General features: G+C 50.6%; 1 protein-coding gene across 3 annotated transcripts in view; it reads right to left on the bottom strand.

Annotated features, from left to right (window-relative positions):
• The window catches only part of DIP2A (disco interacting protein 2 homolog A), an 86,263-nt gene that overhangs the window by 26,172 nt on the left and 40,782 nt on the right, over positions 1-19,309 (bottom strand). For all 3 annotated transcript variants that reach the window (XM_081077850.1, XM_081077849.1, XM_081077851.1), the window contains exons 9-18: positions 13,416-13,507; positions 10,218-10,328; positions 9,013-9,136; positions 8,565-8,674; positions 8,130-8,232; positions 6,644-6,708; positions 5,475-5,568; positions 4,435-4,554; positions 3,020-3,134; positions 1,880-2,019 (exon numbers count right to left, since the gene is read on the bottom strand). In XM_081077850.1, the coding sequence (XP_080933976.1) occupies positions 1,880-2,019; positions 3,020-3,134; positions 4,435-4,554; positions 5,475-5,568; positions 6,644-6,708; positions 8,130-8,232; positions 8,565-8,674; positions 9,013-9,136; positions 10,218-10,328; positions 13,416-13,507 (1,074 nt within the window). The remainder of the gene's footprint in view (positions 1-1,879; positions 2,020-3,019; positions 3,135-4,434; positions 4,555-5,474; positions 5,569-6,643; positions 6,709-8,129; positions 8,233-8,564; positions 8,675-9,012; positions 9,137-10,217; positions 10,329-13,415; positions 13,508-19,309) is intronic.

The following is a 19,309-nucleotide window of genomic DNA, read 5'->3' as shown; positions in this document are numbered from 1 at the left end:
GCCAGGACTGACGGAACACCCACGCTCCCAGCACCCTTGCAACACGCACATGAGACGCTGGCTGACCCGGCTACCGACAGCCACCATCTCTCACGTTTGCTTTAAGGAGCCTGACGGACCCCAGTGTCATGCAGGCCTCGGTGTGGCCCTTGCCACAGCCTGTCACCCATTCTGCTTTCACTAAGTGGTACACCTCTGACATGCTCCTGCCTGCTGCCCGCCCATCAGCTCTCGGCCCTGGGGACTGTGCATGTGTGGGCCCAGGCCACCCAGCCCTGCCACAGGGCAGGCATCCAGATGCAGCCTCCAAATGGGGCACAATGCCCACCAGCATGTACGCTGGTCCAGCACATGGAACTCATTGCTTGTTGGTGAATTAAGTGGCCTGCGGCCCTGAGACCTCGTCCTTCCTTCACCCTTGAGTTTTTCTAATATAGTCTCATCTCTGAACACGGTCAGCAGGGGACCAACACAGGGCAGTGGTCACTACTTGTCTCCATTTGCACCAAATCAGTGAAAGCCTCAGACGAGAAGACGTGGGGCTGAAGGCAGCGGCCCTCAGCTCACACGCAGGACTCTCAGTGCACACTTGTGATGACACACATTCCCGACGTAGCCCACAGAAAAGCACAAAAGGCCAGAATGCACTTCATATTGGGAACATCGTACACACACACACACACACACACACACACACACACACACACAGGCCAAGGGGAGCACTGTGCACACACAGTCTATCTCGTCCACTTTTTATTAGTAAGACACAACACTAATATAAAAGTCCCTTATGCTTTCATTCAGAAACATTCCCCAAGACTGTGTTTCACCAACATTTTACTGTGCTGTCCTCATAACTACTGAAAACCAGTAAGACTCCCCATCCTTGCTGCGTGTAAAATGTTTCATCCTCGTGTTCAAGTGACTCCAGGACCGATGATTCCACGCGTATGGTAAAATTAGAGAGAAAAGCACATCTCACATCACGGAAGTGTGAGCAGGAATGAAACGTGAAAGCCCAAGTGTCCCTCACACGGGGTCGGCATGTGCTGCGGGCCCTCCCTCTGGAGCAGGTGGCACAGGCCTGCCCTCACCTGCCTGACGCAGGCCTGAGGACCTGCCACCTGGATGATTACAGCAGCACCGGGTCAGGGTGCCGGACAGAGAGGAGGGAACCTGGTCCCCAGAAGTCACAGGGTGGGTCAGGACACCTGCGTGTCATGCCCAGAAGGGCCAGCAAGGTGAGCAGGGGAGCTGGAGCAGCTGTGGGGCAGCTGCACGGAGGGGGGACCTCAGAGTGGCCCAAGCAGAGCCCCCACTCACACTGTCACTCCGTGTGGACATGCCTGCGGAACCGCAGGGAGACGGTTCCGTCACCGTCGCTTGGCCGCGCGGGCAAGGCGATGTCAAGCCAATCTTAGGCCCACGGGCTGATGTGCAGGATGGCTCCCAAGGCCCCTCTGGAAGCCACAGGAATGTCTGCGAACCTTAGTTCATGCTCCTAACATGACGCACACTTATGGGCCTTGCTGGGACAACCTAACTGTCGAGTTACCCAGACGTCCTGGGGCCATGGGGATAAGGCCTCACTGTGAACGTATGAAGACCGTGGGCTCACCATCTCCCCAGACACTGGGTCTACAAGTCAGGCTTGGGGATATAAACACACTCTTGTTTTTAGCTGAAGTCTAAACTTAATACAAATGGAGGCAAAAAATGGAAAAAAATAGTATAAATTAAAACCCCAATTTGCATGGAAAAACATTTTTAAGAAATCCCTCACAGGTGCTTGCAGAGCACTTACTCCTCCAGAGCCTGGGCAGTTGCGCCTCTTCTCATGTCACTCAGTGGTGGACACCCCCCCCAGCTGGTCCCTTACCTCCAGGCATCACCTGACCGACGTCCTGGACAGTGAGCACTGACAGCTTTTCCTCAGTGTCGACTCGGATCACCCCGTAACTGAGGCCGTGCATGGACAGCACAGCCTTTCTCGGAGGAGGTCCTCCTAGGGCGGGCGGCCTGGGAGACAAAGCGACTGGCTGATGAGCGGCCAAGGCCTGGGTGGCGGTCCCCAGGGCCACCTGGCCTGCAGGCCGAGGCTGCACCCGGGCCCTGCTCTGCGCACACATGAGAATGGCGTGTGACAACACATTCCTAAAGATGCCGCTCCTTCCCCACCACACTGTGGGTGTCCTCTGCTGTGGGGCCTCCACTTGGCAGGCCTGTGACAACAGGAAGTGATGCTATGTGACTTCCAATGTAGGTCACAGGTGACTCAGCTGACACCTGCTGGTCCTGGGAGACTCACTGGGCAGCCAGGTAAGCAGAATGACAGGTGTGAGGCGTCCAGCAGGGCCCTGAGACGGCACACGGAAGGAGGCCGTGTCTGCAGCTCCCCACCCGGGGCCAGCGCAGAGAGCGTCCAACTGCGGCCAGCACCCCTGCACAAACCTTTCGCCAGTCCTGACTGTGGTCAGCACTGAGCTAGATGGACTCCTCCTATGCCACCAAGCTTGGGAGCAATGTGTCATGCAGCAGTGACAGAACAGTGAGAAACCAAGGCCAGTATTTTCCCAGTAAGATCATGTCTCATGCTCCTGAGCAAAGACACAGCACAGAACAAAGGTATGAAGACCCTACAGCTCGTGAGGGAGGAGAAGCTGTCCTCCTGGGAAGTGCGACTGATATGCGGGCCACAGACACTCGCATGCATGCGTGCTCACACACGTGCTCACACAGTGTCACACACAGGACGCAGGACCACAGCTGACGCCCGCCACCTAAGGGAGTGGAAGGTGCCCTTAACTGTGGGCACGCTGCCCGCAGCCATAGGACAGGCGAGAGGTGATCGGCAGGAGTGGACCGTGGGGCACACCTGCCCACTGCCACGCCAGCAGCCGGGGGCACAGGAGTGGCACTGGTCATGATGGCCTCCACCAAGGAGCAATCCCACCGCAGCTGGCAGCACGGAATGCGGGAGAGAGTGCCGTTTATAGGACACGGCAAGCAGGCACACTACCTGCGGATGGCAACCGTCAGAGCCTCAGGAGAGCTGGCACAGGGACAGATGACCTCCGGCCTCAGGCCTCTGGACTGGAAGACGTTGAGGAAGGCATCACAGGAGGAGATGGACCCTGTGTGACACAGAGCGGGGCCTGAAAGTGACGCAAGGCCGACAAGCCCGCAGATGCTCACCCCTCCACTTCTTGTTTGAACAGCACAGCGCAAAGCCTCATGGGGGAGTGGCAGGGTGAGGGCTGTTTCCATGACAACATCATGACTTTTCAAAGCAACAGAAGAAGGTGGAAATTTCTCACAGAAAGCCTATTTCTAACGGCGATGTTGCTTCTGAGGCCTAACTCCCGCCAGCCGTGTGTCCCTGTTGCACACAGCCTCACCCCTGTGCTCCAAGGTCTGCACAGGTGACTGGGGCGTGCTCCGGAGCCTCACCTGGCACACCCAGGGGCCCACGTGCCTATGAGCGCCCTGTTCCTACAAGTGCCTGCCCAGCAACCTCTGGCCACTCCTCCCCACAGGGTGGCCTGCGCCCTGTCCACCAGTTTCACCCGGCCACGGTCTGTGGTGCCATCGATACCAAAACTCAGTTCCCAGGAGGCTGAGTGTTGCCTGTGCAGGGCCCCAGGGCTGTACCACAAACCTCCAGTAAGGCCCGAGGAAAGGAAGGGAGCTGTTCCCAGGTGCCCTTGTGTCCAGCCCTATGCTGGGCACCAGGGGACAGCAGAGGACAAGCCAGGCAATCCAGATGGGTCAGTGCTACAGGAAACTGGGGGCAGGTGGAGCAGCAGTCACTGCAGGAGGACGGGGTCTGCAGGGGGAGCCAGCCTGGGAGTGGGGAGCTTGTGGGGTGCAGGCAGAGCACAGCACTGCAGCGGGCGTCCTTTGAGGACCTGGCGGTGACCACAAGTGGACAAGCAGCCTGGCCAGGGGCATGGGTGGGGACGCAGACAAGTGAGCAGCACGACTGTCTGGGAGGCCGGAGGTTGGGACCCTGCTGGGCTCTGGTGTGGAGGGGGAGCCGCAAGCTTTGGGTGCCGGAGGGTGCGGTGCTCTCGCGAGTAATGGGGTACCCAGGAGCCCAGGGGTGTTGGGGCCACACCGGACAGGGACCAGATGGCAGGCCAGCCTCCGCGCCAACAGCGATACTCCCACCTACGTGGTGTCTGCGTTGTGCCTCACAGGAGGGCCCGGATGTCCCCGAGGCTCCCGGGGACGCCCCACGCGCCGGGGAGCTCCCGCCAGAGGCAGGGGCGTGGGGCGTGGGGAGCCACGGCGGCCTGAAGCTGCAGGCGCCCGGGCGCGCACTTGGGGCGTTTCTCGGGAAAGACGACTCTCGGGCTAAAGCCGCTTGCAAATGCAGCGGCCACAACGCGAGTGGCCAGGAGCGGTTACGCGGGGCGAGTCGGGGTCACTCACACGGGTTGGCGCCGTCCGCCACGAGCAGCATGCGCAGCGAGCTGAGGCTGACGTCGCGCTGGCCGCGCTGGGCCAGCAGGGACCAGTGCATGTCGCGGGACTTCACCAGCGCGGCGCGGGCTGCGGGGAGGGGCGCGCGTGAGGGCGGCCCTGGCCTGGGCCCTGCGGCCCGAGCTCCGGCGGGCGGGCCCTTAGCAGGCCGGCCGGCCCCGCCCAGGCGACCACCCCGGACAGGCCTGGCTGTGGCCGGAGAACCCACGCCCCGGGTGCACGGCCCGCGCAGCCGTGGCCGCGGAAGCTTCGGTGTGGGCGATGCCTGCGCCCCGATCCCGGCCTTGCTGGAGGGCAGCCCCGCCAACCCCACAAACAGGGCAGACGCACAGCCGCCACCTCGTGGCCGCCCTGAAGACGTGCGAGCTGAGCTCGTGCCCCTCGCCCGCACCCGTGACCCACTCGACTACTAGCTCCTAGCGGAGGCGGGAATGTAAAAGCGGGTGCCCAGGAAAGGGTGGTATGGAGGGCGGCCCTAGGCCCAGCCTTGGGGGGTCCTGAGGGTGCCCTCAAGCGCCCCGGAGCACAGCGGAGGGACGCCGGGCTGTACAAGGGTGACCGACTGGAGGCGGAGGGCAGGACCCGGCGAGGCCCCACCCTCAGCCGGTCAATCACAAGCACTCGGCTTCGTCTGAATAAACTGCTTTGCTGTTGGTGGCTTGCAAAGCCCTAACTTCAAATTAACACCATCACAAATACTAAGAATTCGGAGTACTGATGTGACTGTAAGGGAAATTTCGAGAATAAAATTAAGAGCCTGTGGTTCTTGCAGAAGAGAGCTATCACTAAACAGTGCTGTGCACACACAGGCGGGGCCACAGGACAGCCAGCACACAGCGTGGTGTCAGCGCCACTTGGGGCGTCTGAGACCTGGCGGCTGGACCCTTCCGCCCACGTCTGTAGCTCTGCCTGTTGGCTGTTTTCCCTGGAGACTAGTGCCAAAAGCCTCCTGAACAGGAGGACAATGGGACAATGGTGCCACCCCTCACCTTTATAGGAGCACACCTTCTGGATCCAGGACAGTGGGTTCACCTTCATCAGTGCGTATGGGATGCTAACCACGTGCATCCTGTTCAGGACACTCTGAGGAAGACACACACGCTCACAAGCATGTCGCTCCACATGCGGACAGCACAGCACTGACCCCCCCCAGGGGCGGCCAGGTGACACCAGTGCTGTCCTCATACACACTTCCGCCAGACATCACGCAAGTGCATCAGATGACTAAAGGGTCCTGGGGATCAAATCACATCAGCACACAACACTCACCGTTAACACTCACTGGTAACACTGTCAACATTCACAGTCAACACTCACTGTCAACACTTACTGGTAACACTCACTGGTAACACTCAACACTCACTGTCAACACTCACTGGTAACACTGTCAACACTCACTGTCAACACTCACTGGTAACACTCACTGGTAACACTCAACACTCACAGTCAACACTCACTGGTAACACTGTCAACACTCACTGTCAACACTCACTGTCAACACTCACTGGTAACACTGTCAACACTCACTGGTAGCACTCAACACTCACACTCAACACTCACAGTCAACACTCACTGGTAACACTGTCAACACTCACTGTCAGCACTCACTGGTAACACTGTCAACACTCACTGGTAGCACTCAACACTCACACTCAACACTCACAGTCAACACTGGTAACACTCACACTCAACACTCACAGTCAACACTCACTGGTAACACTGTCAACACACTGTCAACACTCACTGGTAACGCTGTCAATACTGTCAACACTCACTGGTAACACTCACTGGTAACACTCAACACTCACAGTCAACACTCACTGGTAACACTGTCAACACTCACTGTCAACACTCACTGGTAACACTCACTGGTAACACTCAACACTCACAGTCAACACTCACTGGTAATACTGTCAACACTCACTGTCAACACTCACTGGTAACACTGTCAACACTCACTGGTAGCACTCAACACTCACACTCAACACTCAGTCAACACTCACTGGTAACACTGTCAACACTCACTGTCAACACTCTCTGTCAACACTCACTAGTAACACTGTCAACACTCACTGGTAGCACTCAACACTCACAGTCAACACTCACAGTCAACACTCACTGTCAACACTCACTGGTAACACTCACTGGTAACACTCACTGTTAACACTCCGTGCCACAGACCGGCATCCCTTTTGAAGTCCAGCACATTTGTTAACGTTTCAGCTGAAAGTGGACACAGACAGTTAAACTGCTGAGTGAGCCTCTGTACGAGTCATGCACACTTTGAGAGAATCTGAGGTGAGTATGGCATCAACATGTTAGTTGTGGGAAATGTACAGCATTGCCAAATGCCATGCACTAATTAATCAATGATCGTGGTTATCTATTCAAGTTACTGGAAAACATAAAAGGAGAAGGTCATACAATTGCATCACAACGGAGAACTATGCTGACCACCAATCTGAAAACGCAAGGAACAGCCTGTGGTTAAGAAGCTGTGTGAGGCGGTCACACGTGTCAATCAGATGCCATGACCAGTCACAGGCACCCTTACTTATCAACTTTACGTCCAGGCCTCCCATTTCTCACACCGAATGCTGTTATCCTGCACTTCTGAGAAACGTCACTTGCTGCTCATGTCACCTCCCTTCAGAAAGGGCTCTCCAGCCCAGTTTCTCTTCCAGAAGGTGTGACAAGGAGCGAGACCAGATGGGAGCCCCAGGCCACCCTGCACAGCGCTGCGCTCAGAGCACCCGGCCACGTCCTCTGTGGGACCTGGGTCCAGGCCTCACACTGGGCAGGGGACAGAGCCTGGGCCATGAGCACATCTGGTTCCTCACCAAAGGCCACAGCAAGCCCGAGAGCAGCCAGAAGAGAAACGCCGCGGTGAACAGGAGACATTGGGTTGTGTGCCAGGAAATGCTGCTGCACTGGGAACAAGACTGCTGCCCACAGGCTCCCTGGCCAGTGAAGGAGCCCCGAGTATAGGGAACATACATAAGCTTACCCTGATCTGAAGGAAAAGAAAACCAGGGGACTTCACTTGACAGATGTAATTTTTAAGAAATTATCCAGGCCCTTGAACATACCTAAAACCCTTTTCTAAACCTCCACTGAAGTCTTCAGCTGTGCCCCCACTACCCTTGCATTTAAACACCTGTATCTTCGATAAACATACCATTCAATTTACTTTTTAGTTTTGTTCAAGTATTGTAATGCCAAGAACACCGCCATATATCCTTTTTATAGTTTTTTTTAATAGCATTTACCTAAGTTAAATGTCTGATATTTAACAGTAAGGGGGGGCCACCAAGAGATAATCTATGACCATAAAGATTGCATTTGTGTATTTGCATGCGTGACACTGTGTGCCAAAACCACAAATGTGCACAACAGCCACAGTCATCTGTCCAATGAGACAGTTTTCCGTATTTTTAATGCAAAATGCACTGACCCTCAGCTCTGCCTCTGGCTGAAGCAGCCCCTGGCACCAGGGACCTGGTGGCACGTGGAGTCCATGCTCTGTAATCTACATGAGAAGTTACTGGGAAAAGCCAAGTGGGGCCCCCTGGGTGACCTGACACCCCTGGGCAGCCAGCACCCAGAATGGCCTGGATTCAGGGCAGGTCCTGCGCATGCCTCACCTTCTGAGTAGCCACATGCCTGGGTCAGAGCGCGGCACTGGGCCAGGAGGGATGCGTGCGACACTGTCACCCCCACCGTGCTGCCTTCTTTGCTGGTCTTATACTGAAAGGTTTCAAGAAAACGGGTCCGTTAGGTGATGTTTCTGGAGGCTGATGGATTCGAGAGAGAAGCAGTCGGCTGAGTCCCCTTCAGGACCCACCCTGGGCAGGTGTGGAGGGGAGCGGAGCATGGAGTCTCCCTCCTGAGTGCCGGCACCCAGGGGAGGCGACGGGGATCAGGTGACAATACTCCCTGACTGCATCTGAGAACCTCTCCATGTGACACTTTGCATTTCTGAGGTGAGATAAAACATACGCAATTTGGCCTGGAGTGCAAATCCTCCCCCGCACCCCCCAGCGGCTCACACCGTGTGCCGACACCGAGCGCTCCGGTACCTCTATGTAGGCGGTGTCTGCCCCGGCCTCCTGGGACGCTGGGTGCCAGTCCCTGGGGGGCTTCGTCAGATGCTTCCCGTCAATCACCAGCCAGGCCAGGGGCGGCCAACCTGTGAGGGTGCAGATAAGGGACACGGCACAGGTGAGTGGTCAGGGACTCTGCGCCCCACACTCAGGACCTGCCGTCCGACATGCAGCACTAGCCCCCGAGCGCCTGAGGGACAGAAGTCACGGGCTTGTCTCGCTCTCACTATTGGACTGTTCACACTGGACGGCACAGGCCTTGACCCTGAATCTGGTGAGAAGCGAGACTCACCAAGGCGTCAGACTTGCCTGCTGCTGAGAGCCCTGCAGCCTCTGCAGTGAGGTTGGAGAGGTTGGACGCTGGGCAAGGACCAGAGGACACAGCCTAACAAGGACGCCGACTACCTCGGCCTGGGGGACGCACCTTTGAAAGCTGCCACCTCTCCGGACTGCGCCTTCGGCAGGCCTTTCTGACACGCATCCGTGGTCAGCGCCAGGGAGACGCCACAGCTGCCCAGCAGAAACCCGACCTGCTGGCTGCCCGCGTCCTGCGGGAGACGGGAGCGGTGAAACACCGGGCGCTTTCCTTCTCAGGCCCACGCACAGAACGTAGAGCATCTTTTCACCCCTCACACAACTCTACAACCATTCAATCCTACACACTATAGTTTCATGAAAGTAAAATATAATTGTTTTTAAATTTAAAACACACACTTTTGCAATAAAATATAAAGTTCAGATAATAGGCTAATTCCTCAAAGATTTTTCCTTGCAAATGATTTAGCAGCCTTTTAATAAACTCCAAAAATAGTAGCATTGAAATTTCCGCTTGATCTGTGTTTGAAATTTACAGACTGATCTGGGGGGTGGGGGTGGGGCAGACCTTTAACAACGTGAATTATTTCTGCACAGAGATGCACATTGCCTGTAGATCTTCTTTAATACGTGTCCTTCAGTAAAGTTTATCATTTTCTTTTTGTAAGTTTGACAAATCTCTAGTTTTTTCCCTAAGAATCCATGTATTCAAATATCTGTCCTCATGTATTATCCATTGAGATTTACAGGTTTTAGTTGCAAACTTTACTTTTGAGATTCCTGAATATTTGTTGCTGACAATCCTCATGTTAACAGCTGCCTGAACACTGGGATAGACAGAAAACTGATTTTCTAAAATCCGTGCCTGGTCTACTCCTAGTAGGGTATTTTGTCAATCGTTAGACTACTGACATTTATGTGCAGAACTCAGCAGCCCCGTAGAACGTCACAGTCATCTGTCAGTAACAGATGTGTGGAGCCGGAAGAAGTGAGCCGTGACACAACACTGTACTACGTCATGTATCCCCAAGAAACAAAACTTAATATCAGTGAGCATATGGTATTGAGAAAAAGTTTAACAAAATGTTATGAAACCCCAAATCTATTCATTAGAGGAAAACAGGCTCATCATTTCACAGGTGACGCCGTGGCTTCAGCCCTTCTAAGGGCCCTTCTCACCAACAAGATACACAGCAAGCGTCTGTGGTTGCTGACGCTCTCCGGGATGAAGGAGGAGAAACACACAGCTGAACTCATGTGCCAACCGGGCATCAAACATCATGGGGCCTGCCCCGCACCCAGATCGTCTACTACCTTTCTTGTCAGCGGCACTTCAATGGGGACAGGAACCAGTTCTGCCAGCAGACACCCATAAAACGCAACCATGAACATCACAGGGTCACTGTTGGGGAATACCAGCGCCACCTACAGCAGCACAAAGAAAACCATGAGCTTGCTGGTGAATGACTCTCATCTCAGCTTTTACAAGCATCTGCTGCTTGGGGTGGGACTGACACTTCTGAAATTATCTTACGGTTTTTCAAATGTAGTTTAGAAAATGTAATTTAGGGGCTAATTACTGGGTCTTAAATTTCCTCAGCCATGTAACTTTTAATAAACAATTTTTAGGTTGAGGACTTTGCTCCACGTACAACAAAATAATTTTAAGTTTCTGGGTTTAAAGGCAGTCCAGCAAAGGTCTGGTGCTGAGATCTGGACCCAGCTCCCATCCATTCTGACCATCTGGGCAGCAGCAACTCAGGGAGGGAAGTGAGGGACCGTCACCTACCACCAATCAGTCCAGGTGACAAACACCTGCACAACATGAAAAGTGAACGAGGAATCACAGCTAAAATAGCTTCCAAAAGAAAAAAACTTAACACCAAAATTTTAGTTGACCAGATCTTCACTCAAGCCTTAACTGCCCTAACAGGAAGCGTGGTGGAAACAGACACCTCAGATGGGACCCCCACAGCGGTCCCCTCCAAGTCCCCCTGCCTCCCTGGTCACCACGCTGCCACTGTTTAAATTACATGTTCTATGTCATATAGCTTGCATTTTGATTTTCATCAAATTTTTTTAAAACACAGAAATTAAAATGACAAAAAGTACTAATGGAAAACAATACCCTCCCCATTCCATCCTTGCCCCTCCCCAAGGCAACAACTTTTAAAATATTTTACATCTTCCTTTTGCTATTTACTCCATATTTTTAAATATTATGCTTATACTGCTATGTTTTATTTATTGAGAATATTTAGGTACCAATTTTATTCCCTATTATTGTAGATGAACGTCTAGCTCTCTTCATTCCTCGCCTTTCTCTTCTCCCATCATCTCCATTTCCATTTCTCGTAATAGTCTGATTAAATTAAAAGCTATTTATGGAATAGGATTTTTGGAGGCCCCAAGGAGTGTAGTAAGCGTGCCTGAACCACAGTGGGCAGTGAGAACTCTACTGGAGTGACTGTTAACACAGGCCTTGGGCCACAAAACAGTGGACAATGTACAACCCTTCACTTGCAAGACAGAAGTTAAGCTATCTCTGTATTGTGCTGTCAACTGAATCACGTTTCTAACTGTTTGTTGAAGGGGCAGAGTTTGGCTTCAAACGCTGATGATCACAGTGACGGTCTCAGGACGGGGACCCACAGCCAGGAGACCAGGTGGTTGGCGTTGAAAATGTTATCAGAGAATTCACTATAAATGAGCTGCGTTTGTTCTATTTTACAACGTATATTATCACAGGAGGATGAACGTGCCACCATCTCTGATAATAAACTCACTCACTGTGATCCGGTCGATCTTTTTTTATAATTAACTTAATTTGGATTCTCTCACAAGTCAAGGTGTCTAGAAGTCTTTGTGCCTGCAAGGCTTTTTTCCAAGGAAGATAAATCAATGATTCTTACATCCCTTCTAAAGCACAACACGCCGTAAAAGCAGCATTGTCGTACTATTCTTACGTTCAGTGACAGCTACAAGCATTCCCACTGGCAATGCTTCCCGTGGCTGCGCCAATGTGCTCTAAATGTCCCCTGCGTGTGTCAAGTACCTACCAATAGTATCTTCCAAATAACCAGCCAAGGGAACTCGGAAGTCTCACCAGCTGCTGACTGCCCCACCCCAGCCCTGGGCACTACCCAGTCCTTGCTGGGGGGCTAGCGGCCATCCCTATGGTTCTCCTGTTTGGGACCCACCACTGAGCAGCTGAAGCATGCTCTCTAGGAACTTCCCAAAAAAGAGTGCTCAGGGTCTGGCACATCTGAACCTGGCAGGCCCACGCTCGCATCTGTGAATCTCTGGGAACAGAAGTAGAGTAAGTCGGACTCCCTCTCAACTCCTGAAGAAGTTCGCTCGCTGTCTTCTCGTTCTGACTGCTCCCCACAAGCTCTACGGCTCCCTCTGCACCCCGGTCTCAGCCGTAACATGGTCATGTGCCCTGTGTGGGGACACCATCCTGCCACTGTGAGGCTTATGGTCTCCACCTGCTGGATGTCATCTTGTATTATTGTTGACTTAAATTTTTCTACTCTCTGTTCTCCTTTCTCTTTCTGGAACTCCTGTTAGTCAGATGCTGCGAGGCCTAATTTTTTCCACTGTTTTTCTTTCCTGCCATCCACTTCTTGGTCTTTCCTACAAGCATATTTTACTTCATTTAAGGAGCAGTGTCTTCATGACAGATCTCTAGGGATACTAATGCTAATTTTCTAAAAGTTTGTTTTCTGCATGTAGGTTTCCTCTAAGTCTGTTTCTCCAACCCCCGTCCTCTTTCCTTGTTTCATTTTTTTGCCCTCCGGTCTCGTCTGTCACACCGAGGTTTCCCTCTCGTCTACACTAAAGTGTGACGCACTCAAAGGGTTGCCTGAAACTGTCATTTTGTCACCTTCCAGTTTCATCGTTGGGCGACCTGACCTAGGCAACTGTGCTCACTGGGGGTTTCCCTGGTAAGTGTGCTGCCTTCGCCATGTCCTCCTGCTCTCCTTCGGGACCACCTGGTTTACCTGGTTCCTCAAGTCGGCTTCAGCTTGCCCACAGCAATGCTGTCCCACAAAACCTTCCACAAGGATGAAAGCCTTTGGCCTCCTCTGCATTCTATCTGGGCAGGGAGGAAGGAGGCTGCCTGGCCACACAGAACAGGGAAGGAGATGCGTATGAAGGACACAGAACTTCAAGACAAGGTCGATGTGTCCTCATAAAACTTAAGTTTTGGAAATTTAATATTTATTAAAATCTGATACTAATATTTGTATTAAAATCAACACATATGAAGTCAAAGAGAAAAGAAGTTAAAGAATCAGTGGATAGGCAATGAGGGAGAATAAAAAGAATGATCATTTTATCTACATCATCACAAACTTTATCCATATTTAAAATTTTTTCATGCTGACTTTAAATCCCCTGTATTAACACTGCAACTCTAAGCTGCTCATAGAACACTTGATTTCAAAGAAACATTTTTAGAGTCTCTGTTTTTGGTCACTCCAATAAACTTACATTCTAGTTACTTACTCTGTCTCCAGGTTTAAGTAGCGGTTCATTCTTACTAGTCAGTTTATTAAGAAGAGTATAAGCTAGTTTTAAACTCCGACTCCAAAGTTTGCCTAAAATAAAATAAAAATACTAAGCAAAGTAAAATTTAAGAAACTAATAATTAACATTTCAATGTAGCAATCATATACCCCATAACGTACGATTCCTCAATTACTGGAAATTCAGGACGTTTCCAATTGATAACTATTTTGCACATAATGAGCATCATAGTTTTCTCTCAAAAACAACTCACAGATTTATTTTTCTTAACACAAAAGTACAGGCTTTTATTATAGAAAATTTCAAATATAGAAAAGCCAGCAGAAAAGAGTCAGCATTCTTTCTGTTATATGTGTGCATATATAACACATATGTACATATACAAAAGGTGCCCATAATCTACACTTTTTAAGAAACAAAAACTGTATTACATTGTAATAATACATACCGATAACAAAAGGTCAATACACAAGCACATCATTTGACTTCTGCAATTACGAGAGGTTCTCAAAGTGGTTACCATCAGTGTCCAGACACTTCTGATTATGGTGAGCTACTGCTTGAGGAACACTGACCAAAGTGTCCACTTATATACATTTTTTTGAACCCCCAGTATATATACACATAATACACGCACACACATGTATGTATATGGATGTGTAATTTTCAAGACATGACGTCATATTTTATCCTGCTTTGTTCGATCAACACTGCACTGTGAATGCATTTTCACATCATTAACTAGGCCTCATCACATCCCTTAGAAGAGTGGCATATAATTCATGAGGTGGGCCGTATCTTCATCTCCACTTTTCACTCAAGACAAGACAGGGAGACGTTAAGTAACTGGCTGCCTCAGTGGTGCATCTGGACCTGCCCACGCTACCCTCCTGGCACGCAGTGCCCAGCCCCGGTGACCTCCACAGAGGAGAGGTGCCTTGAGGAAGATGAGACTAAGGGAAAGTAAAGAGAACTGGAGGTGTCTGGGCAGGTGTACTGAGGTAGAAAGAGAAAACCTGAGTCCACCCCAACACCTGAAGCAGCTGTAATGCTCAGAGTGCCAAAGAAGTCGCACCAGTGCCCTCACTCGGCCCCCTAAAGCCTGCGGCACAAGCGCAGACTCTCTGAACAAATGCTCAGGTTTTCCTGCAAACGACACAAAACACAGGTGCAATATGTGAGTGCAGAAAGAAATGGGGGGAAAAATGTTCAACCCAACATGTTGCCTGTCCATATAACTGTAATACATAAAGATTTCCAAAATGAATCCGGGCTCCATATAAAAAGAACAATGTTTCGTGACCAAATTAGTTTTATCCCAAGAATGTAAAGAGGTTTACCAGAAAATAAACATAACTTGCCAGAGTAACAAAATAAAGGTGAAAAAAGGTAAAACAATGTAACACTTGTTCAGGATTTTAAATAATTTTATAACTCCTTCTTAAATTCAGAACGAAAAGAAACTTCCTTAAGGCCATCTTTCAAACTCCTTCAGGAGACATCCTGATTAGTGGTCAGAAGGTGAGGCGCTCCCTCTGAGAAGCAAGTCAGGGACGGGCGCCTTTTCACTGAATGTTGGAGCCCGTGCAAGGGAGACGGCGGGCAGAGGGTGTAAAACAATGGGAAACAAACAACTGTCGTCATCTGTGGATGACATGACTATGTACAGTATGAATATATTATAATTGAATTAGTAATACTTCCAGATATAGCAATACACAAGCACCATTTGATTTCTATACGCCAGTAATAAACAATAAATAAAAATCCGAAATAATACTATTTATAATAAGATTAAAATAAACATGCAAGTACCTAAGAATAAGTGTTAGAAAAAACACACGTCTCCCCCAGAATATTGTAAAACATTACAGGCATAAAGTGGAAGGATTTCACTGGAAGGATATATTATTTATATCTGCGTGCTGGAAAGTTGTTAATGGTCTTGAAACTATTCAAAGCAACAATAGTCACACTTCAACAGGTGTGTCTATGGCAGGTGACAAGCTGGTTCTAAAACTGACACTGAAATACACAGAACAAGCACAGCCAAGACACTTCTGAAGAGGGAGACAGAGGCAGACTCGCCGTACGGATGGACGACAGGGCTGGGCAGAAAGCTATAGTCACTGATGGGATCAAGCAGAGCACCCCAGAGCAGATCCACTCATGTGCACGACCCCAGTGATGACACAGGGCACTGCAGGAGAACGTGGCGCTGTGGAGACAAGAATGGGATAGCCGTCTATCTTTCTTGAAAACCTGACCCTGGAAGCCATCGCCATACACAAAACTCACTCCCAGTGGACGGCCGATCTGAATGGGAACGGCAGGACAGCACTTCCCCCAGATAACAGAGGAGCATCCTGATCGCAGCTCGGAAAGAGCCTTTGAAGGGGACCCACAAAGAAAAGAAGGTGAGGTGGGCAGAGCTTCTGTTCACTCAGCTGCCACTCGAGGTCTACAGCCAAGGCGCCCAGGAGGAGAAACCTGTGGCATGTGTCGCTGATAAGACTGACATCCAGAAACAACTCCTGCAAATACCCTACATAAAAATATGTGCAGAAGATCCAACAGGACTTAGAAAAGGAGAAACCTCAAGTATTAAAAAACAGGAAAGATCTCTACCTAGTCATCAGGAAAATGGAAATCGACGCCACAATGAAATACCACCATAGTCTCAGCAGATTAGCAAGAATTAGTAAGCCTGACAATGACAGGGAGCAGGTGGGACTTGCGTGGTGATCAGAGTGTGACCGGGAAGGCCTGACCCTTCCCACCGCAGTTAGTGCCCCCCCCCCGCCCCGAGAATGCATGCCATGCTCCCAGGAGCAGTGTCTGTGACGGCTGACCATCGTAACGACCCAACGTCCGTCAGCGGTGGAAGAATGCGTGGCTTCTGGAACACGCTCGCCACGACGGGCACAAATGAGCCACAGTAACAGGTAAGAGCCCGCTTCCAAGCAGGAGAGAGTGCTGGTCGCAGAGTAGCACTCCCACCCACATGATTTAGAACCGAATGAAATGCAGAAAGCATCAGCTGGAAGCCACAAGGACACTAAGTAGAGAAGCTGAGACTCAAGAGGGAACGTCCTGGGGAGCTGCGCTCACCTTCTGCAGGGGTCCTCACAAAAGCTGGGGTGTCACAGAGGAAGCAGCAGTACTTTCCAGAGCCAGCCAGCCTCCTCTGGGAAGCGTGCCGAGTCCCAGCACCGTGTGCAGCAGGAGCCAAAAACCACACAGAAACCTCGGAAAAGCCAAACGGGGTTCTCAGGTTGTCACACGAGACAGAAGCCATGACTGGGGACCCACCAGAGAAAAGGGACAGACAGAATGCGCCAGGCACAGGGAGGTGCCGGGGCCAGGGGCAGGCAGACCCGGCCTTGGCTAGACTGCAGTGCCCAGCCACCTGCCTGGGGGCGGAAGGAACTTCTCTCATGGAAGATGACGTCATCTGGAGCCTCCACAATTTTTTATACATAATGTCCAACATCTAATTTAAAAAGTACTAGGTACCCCAAAAGATACATTCCCCAAGATAAAGCACAGACCAGAGGAACTGGCCGCAGCAAGCCGACTCCAGGGATGCAGAAGGAGCCTTTCAGTGACTTGTGCGAATGTGTGCGTCCCAGGCAATGGAGGAAAGGATGAAGAAAGTACAGGGCACAGTGGGGATCTTCCAGAGAAACAGAATAGGAATTAGAAGAGCAAATGAAAATTCTAAACTAAGAGGACACTGACTAAAGCTGAGAACTCATCAGGAGTTTCATAGTAGACTAGAAATTTGGGAACTAGGATTAGAGAGTTTGAGAAAAGGGCAATCTCCAGACTGAAGTACATATAAAAGAGCACCAAAGGCACGCGGGACCCAGAAAGGTATAACATAGACATCATCCGAGTCCCAGGCGGAGAGGACAGAAAAAACAAGGAAGAAGCAACACTCGAGATCATGCCTGCAATTTTCCCCAAATGGATGAAAGACATCGTTCCACAGATTTAAGAAGTCCTGTGGACCCCACATAGGATAATTCCAAAGAACATCACAGCTCAAGATACACAGTAAGGTAGCTGCAAGGCAAAGAGAGACATTTTTAAAAGGCAGTCAGAGGGAAACACACACAGCAACAGGAACAGAGAAACCACGGTGGCATCTTTCCTGTCAGACAGCACGATATCTTCAGAGCGCTGAGGGCAGGTGAGTGAGCGCCGACAACTGCGATGAAATGAACTGTGGTCACACAGTCTCTGAACACAGACAGGGAGCCTGCAGGCCCAAAGGAGAGGTCGCGGTGAGAACGCAGGCGGCAGGAAGGGACACTGTGTGGCACAGGGAGAGTAAAGAGCATGCCCACTGACTAAGGACACCAGGGAACTGTCTGAAAGGTGGGCACACAGAGAATGCAGAGCGAGGCAGCAGACAGCCAGGCACAATAAAACATGAAGAAGAAAAAGGGACCCCTGAGACCCGGCAGGAGAGCCCGCAGAGGCGATGTGGCTGGTCAGTCCCTATGCCGGGCAGGGGCAGACACGCAAGGCCCTGCACCTCACTTCGGGCTGCCCAGCACCTACAGCCCACACCTGGAAGCTGGATTCAACAGGCAGAGGCTGTCAGCAAACCACAGTCCTCGCAGGTGGGCAGCGACGTCCTTTCCAACAGAACGACAGACCAACCTCCAACGAACACGATGCAGAAGTCGTAGTTAACAGCGGCAGATCGAATCCAGACACTTATCACAAAGATACACTATCATGGCCAAGTCGGATAACTCTAGAAATGCAAGGACTGCTTACCATTTGGAAATGAATCAATGCAATTCATCAAATTAACGGGGGAGGGGAGAAAACCCTACGATTATCTTGACAGAGCAAAACAAGCATTTGATAAAACCCAATGCCAATCCATGATGAAAATCTTCAGCAAACTTTTAGGAATAGAACTTCCTTAAGCTGACAAATAATTTCTACCATAAAACGAGTGAAAACAAACCTCAGTAAACATTCCAGTTCCTGACCTAACATGGGGAGGCGAAAATACCACCACCCCACATCACATTGGGGGGTCGTGCAGCGAGGCCAGAAGGAGGAACAAAGGTGCCTGCTTTGGTACCAGGACAGGACTCTGTATACTGAATGTCCCAGAGATATACAGACAAATAATCAATAAACAAAAAAGAATTAATAAGTTAATTTAGCAAGATTACTAGGTACAAACTCACCATTTAAACAAGCCAATGGCACTTCTCTATACAAGTAACAAATGAGTAGAAAAAATTAGACATTCAAGACTTCTGTACTCAATTACTGAGAGAAATTCTGTACAAATATTACTGAGAGAAATTAAAGAAGGCCTTAAGTAAAGGGGAAATATTCCAGTCATGAAACACTTCTCTTCAGATGGAACCACAGATTCCATCTGTGCCAATCAACAGCCCAGCAGGAATGTTTCTGGAAGCTGACAAGCTGATCCTAAAGCTCACTTGGAATGCAGAGGGCAACGAAGGGCTTAGGGAACAACCAGAGCTGCAGGACTTCCGTAGAAGACACAGAAGCTCATAAAGCCACAGTGATTCCGGGGTGCAGGCAGACACGCCAGTGACAAACACAGAAAGCAGAAATGAGACCCAGGTCTATTTCCCACCTGGTACACAACAAAGCAGCACCTCAGGGGAGGACTGGCTTTCCAGTAAATGACAGTGGGTCACAGGCCTCAGAAGGAAAGCAAATGACCCTGACGTCACACCACACACAAATTACACTTTAGGCGCATAACGCCTGAAGATGAGAAATAAAACCATTTTTTAGACGAGAAGGTAGGACAGTATCTTTGTAAACTTAGGTTTGACAAAGACTTCCTAAATAGGGGAATAAAACAC

The sequence above is a fragment of the Rhinolophus hipposideros genome (assembly GCF_964194185.1).
Source record: "Rhinolophus hipposideros genome assembly, chromosome: 2".
Lineage (NCBI taxonomy): Eukaryota > Metazoa > Chordata > Mammalia > Chiroptera > Rhinolophidae > Rhinolophus > Rhinolophus hipposideros.
The sequence above is the reverse complement of the archived record's forward strand: the minus strand, read 5'-3'. Positions and strand labels throughout refer to the sequence as shown.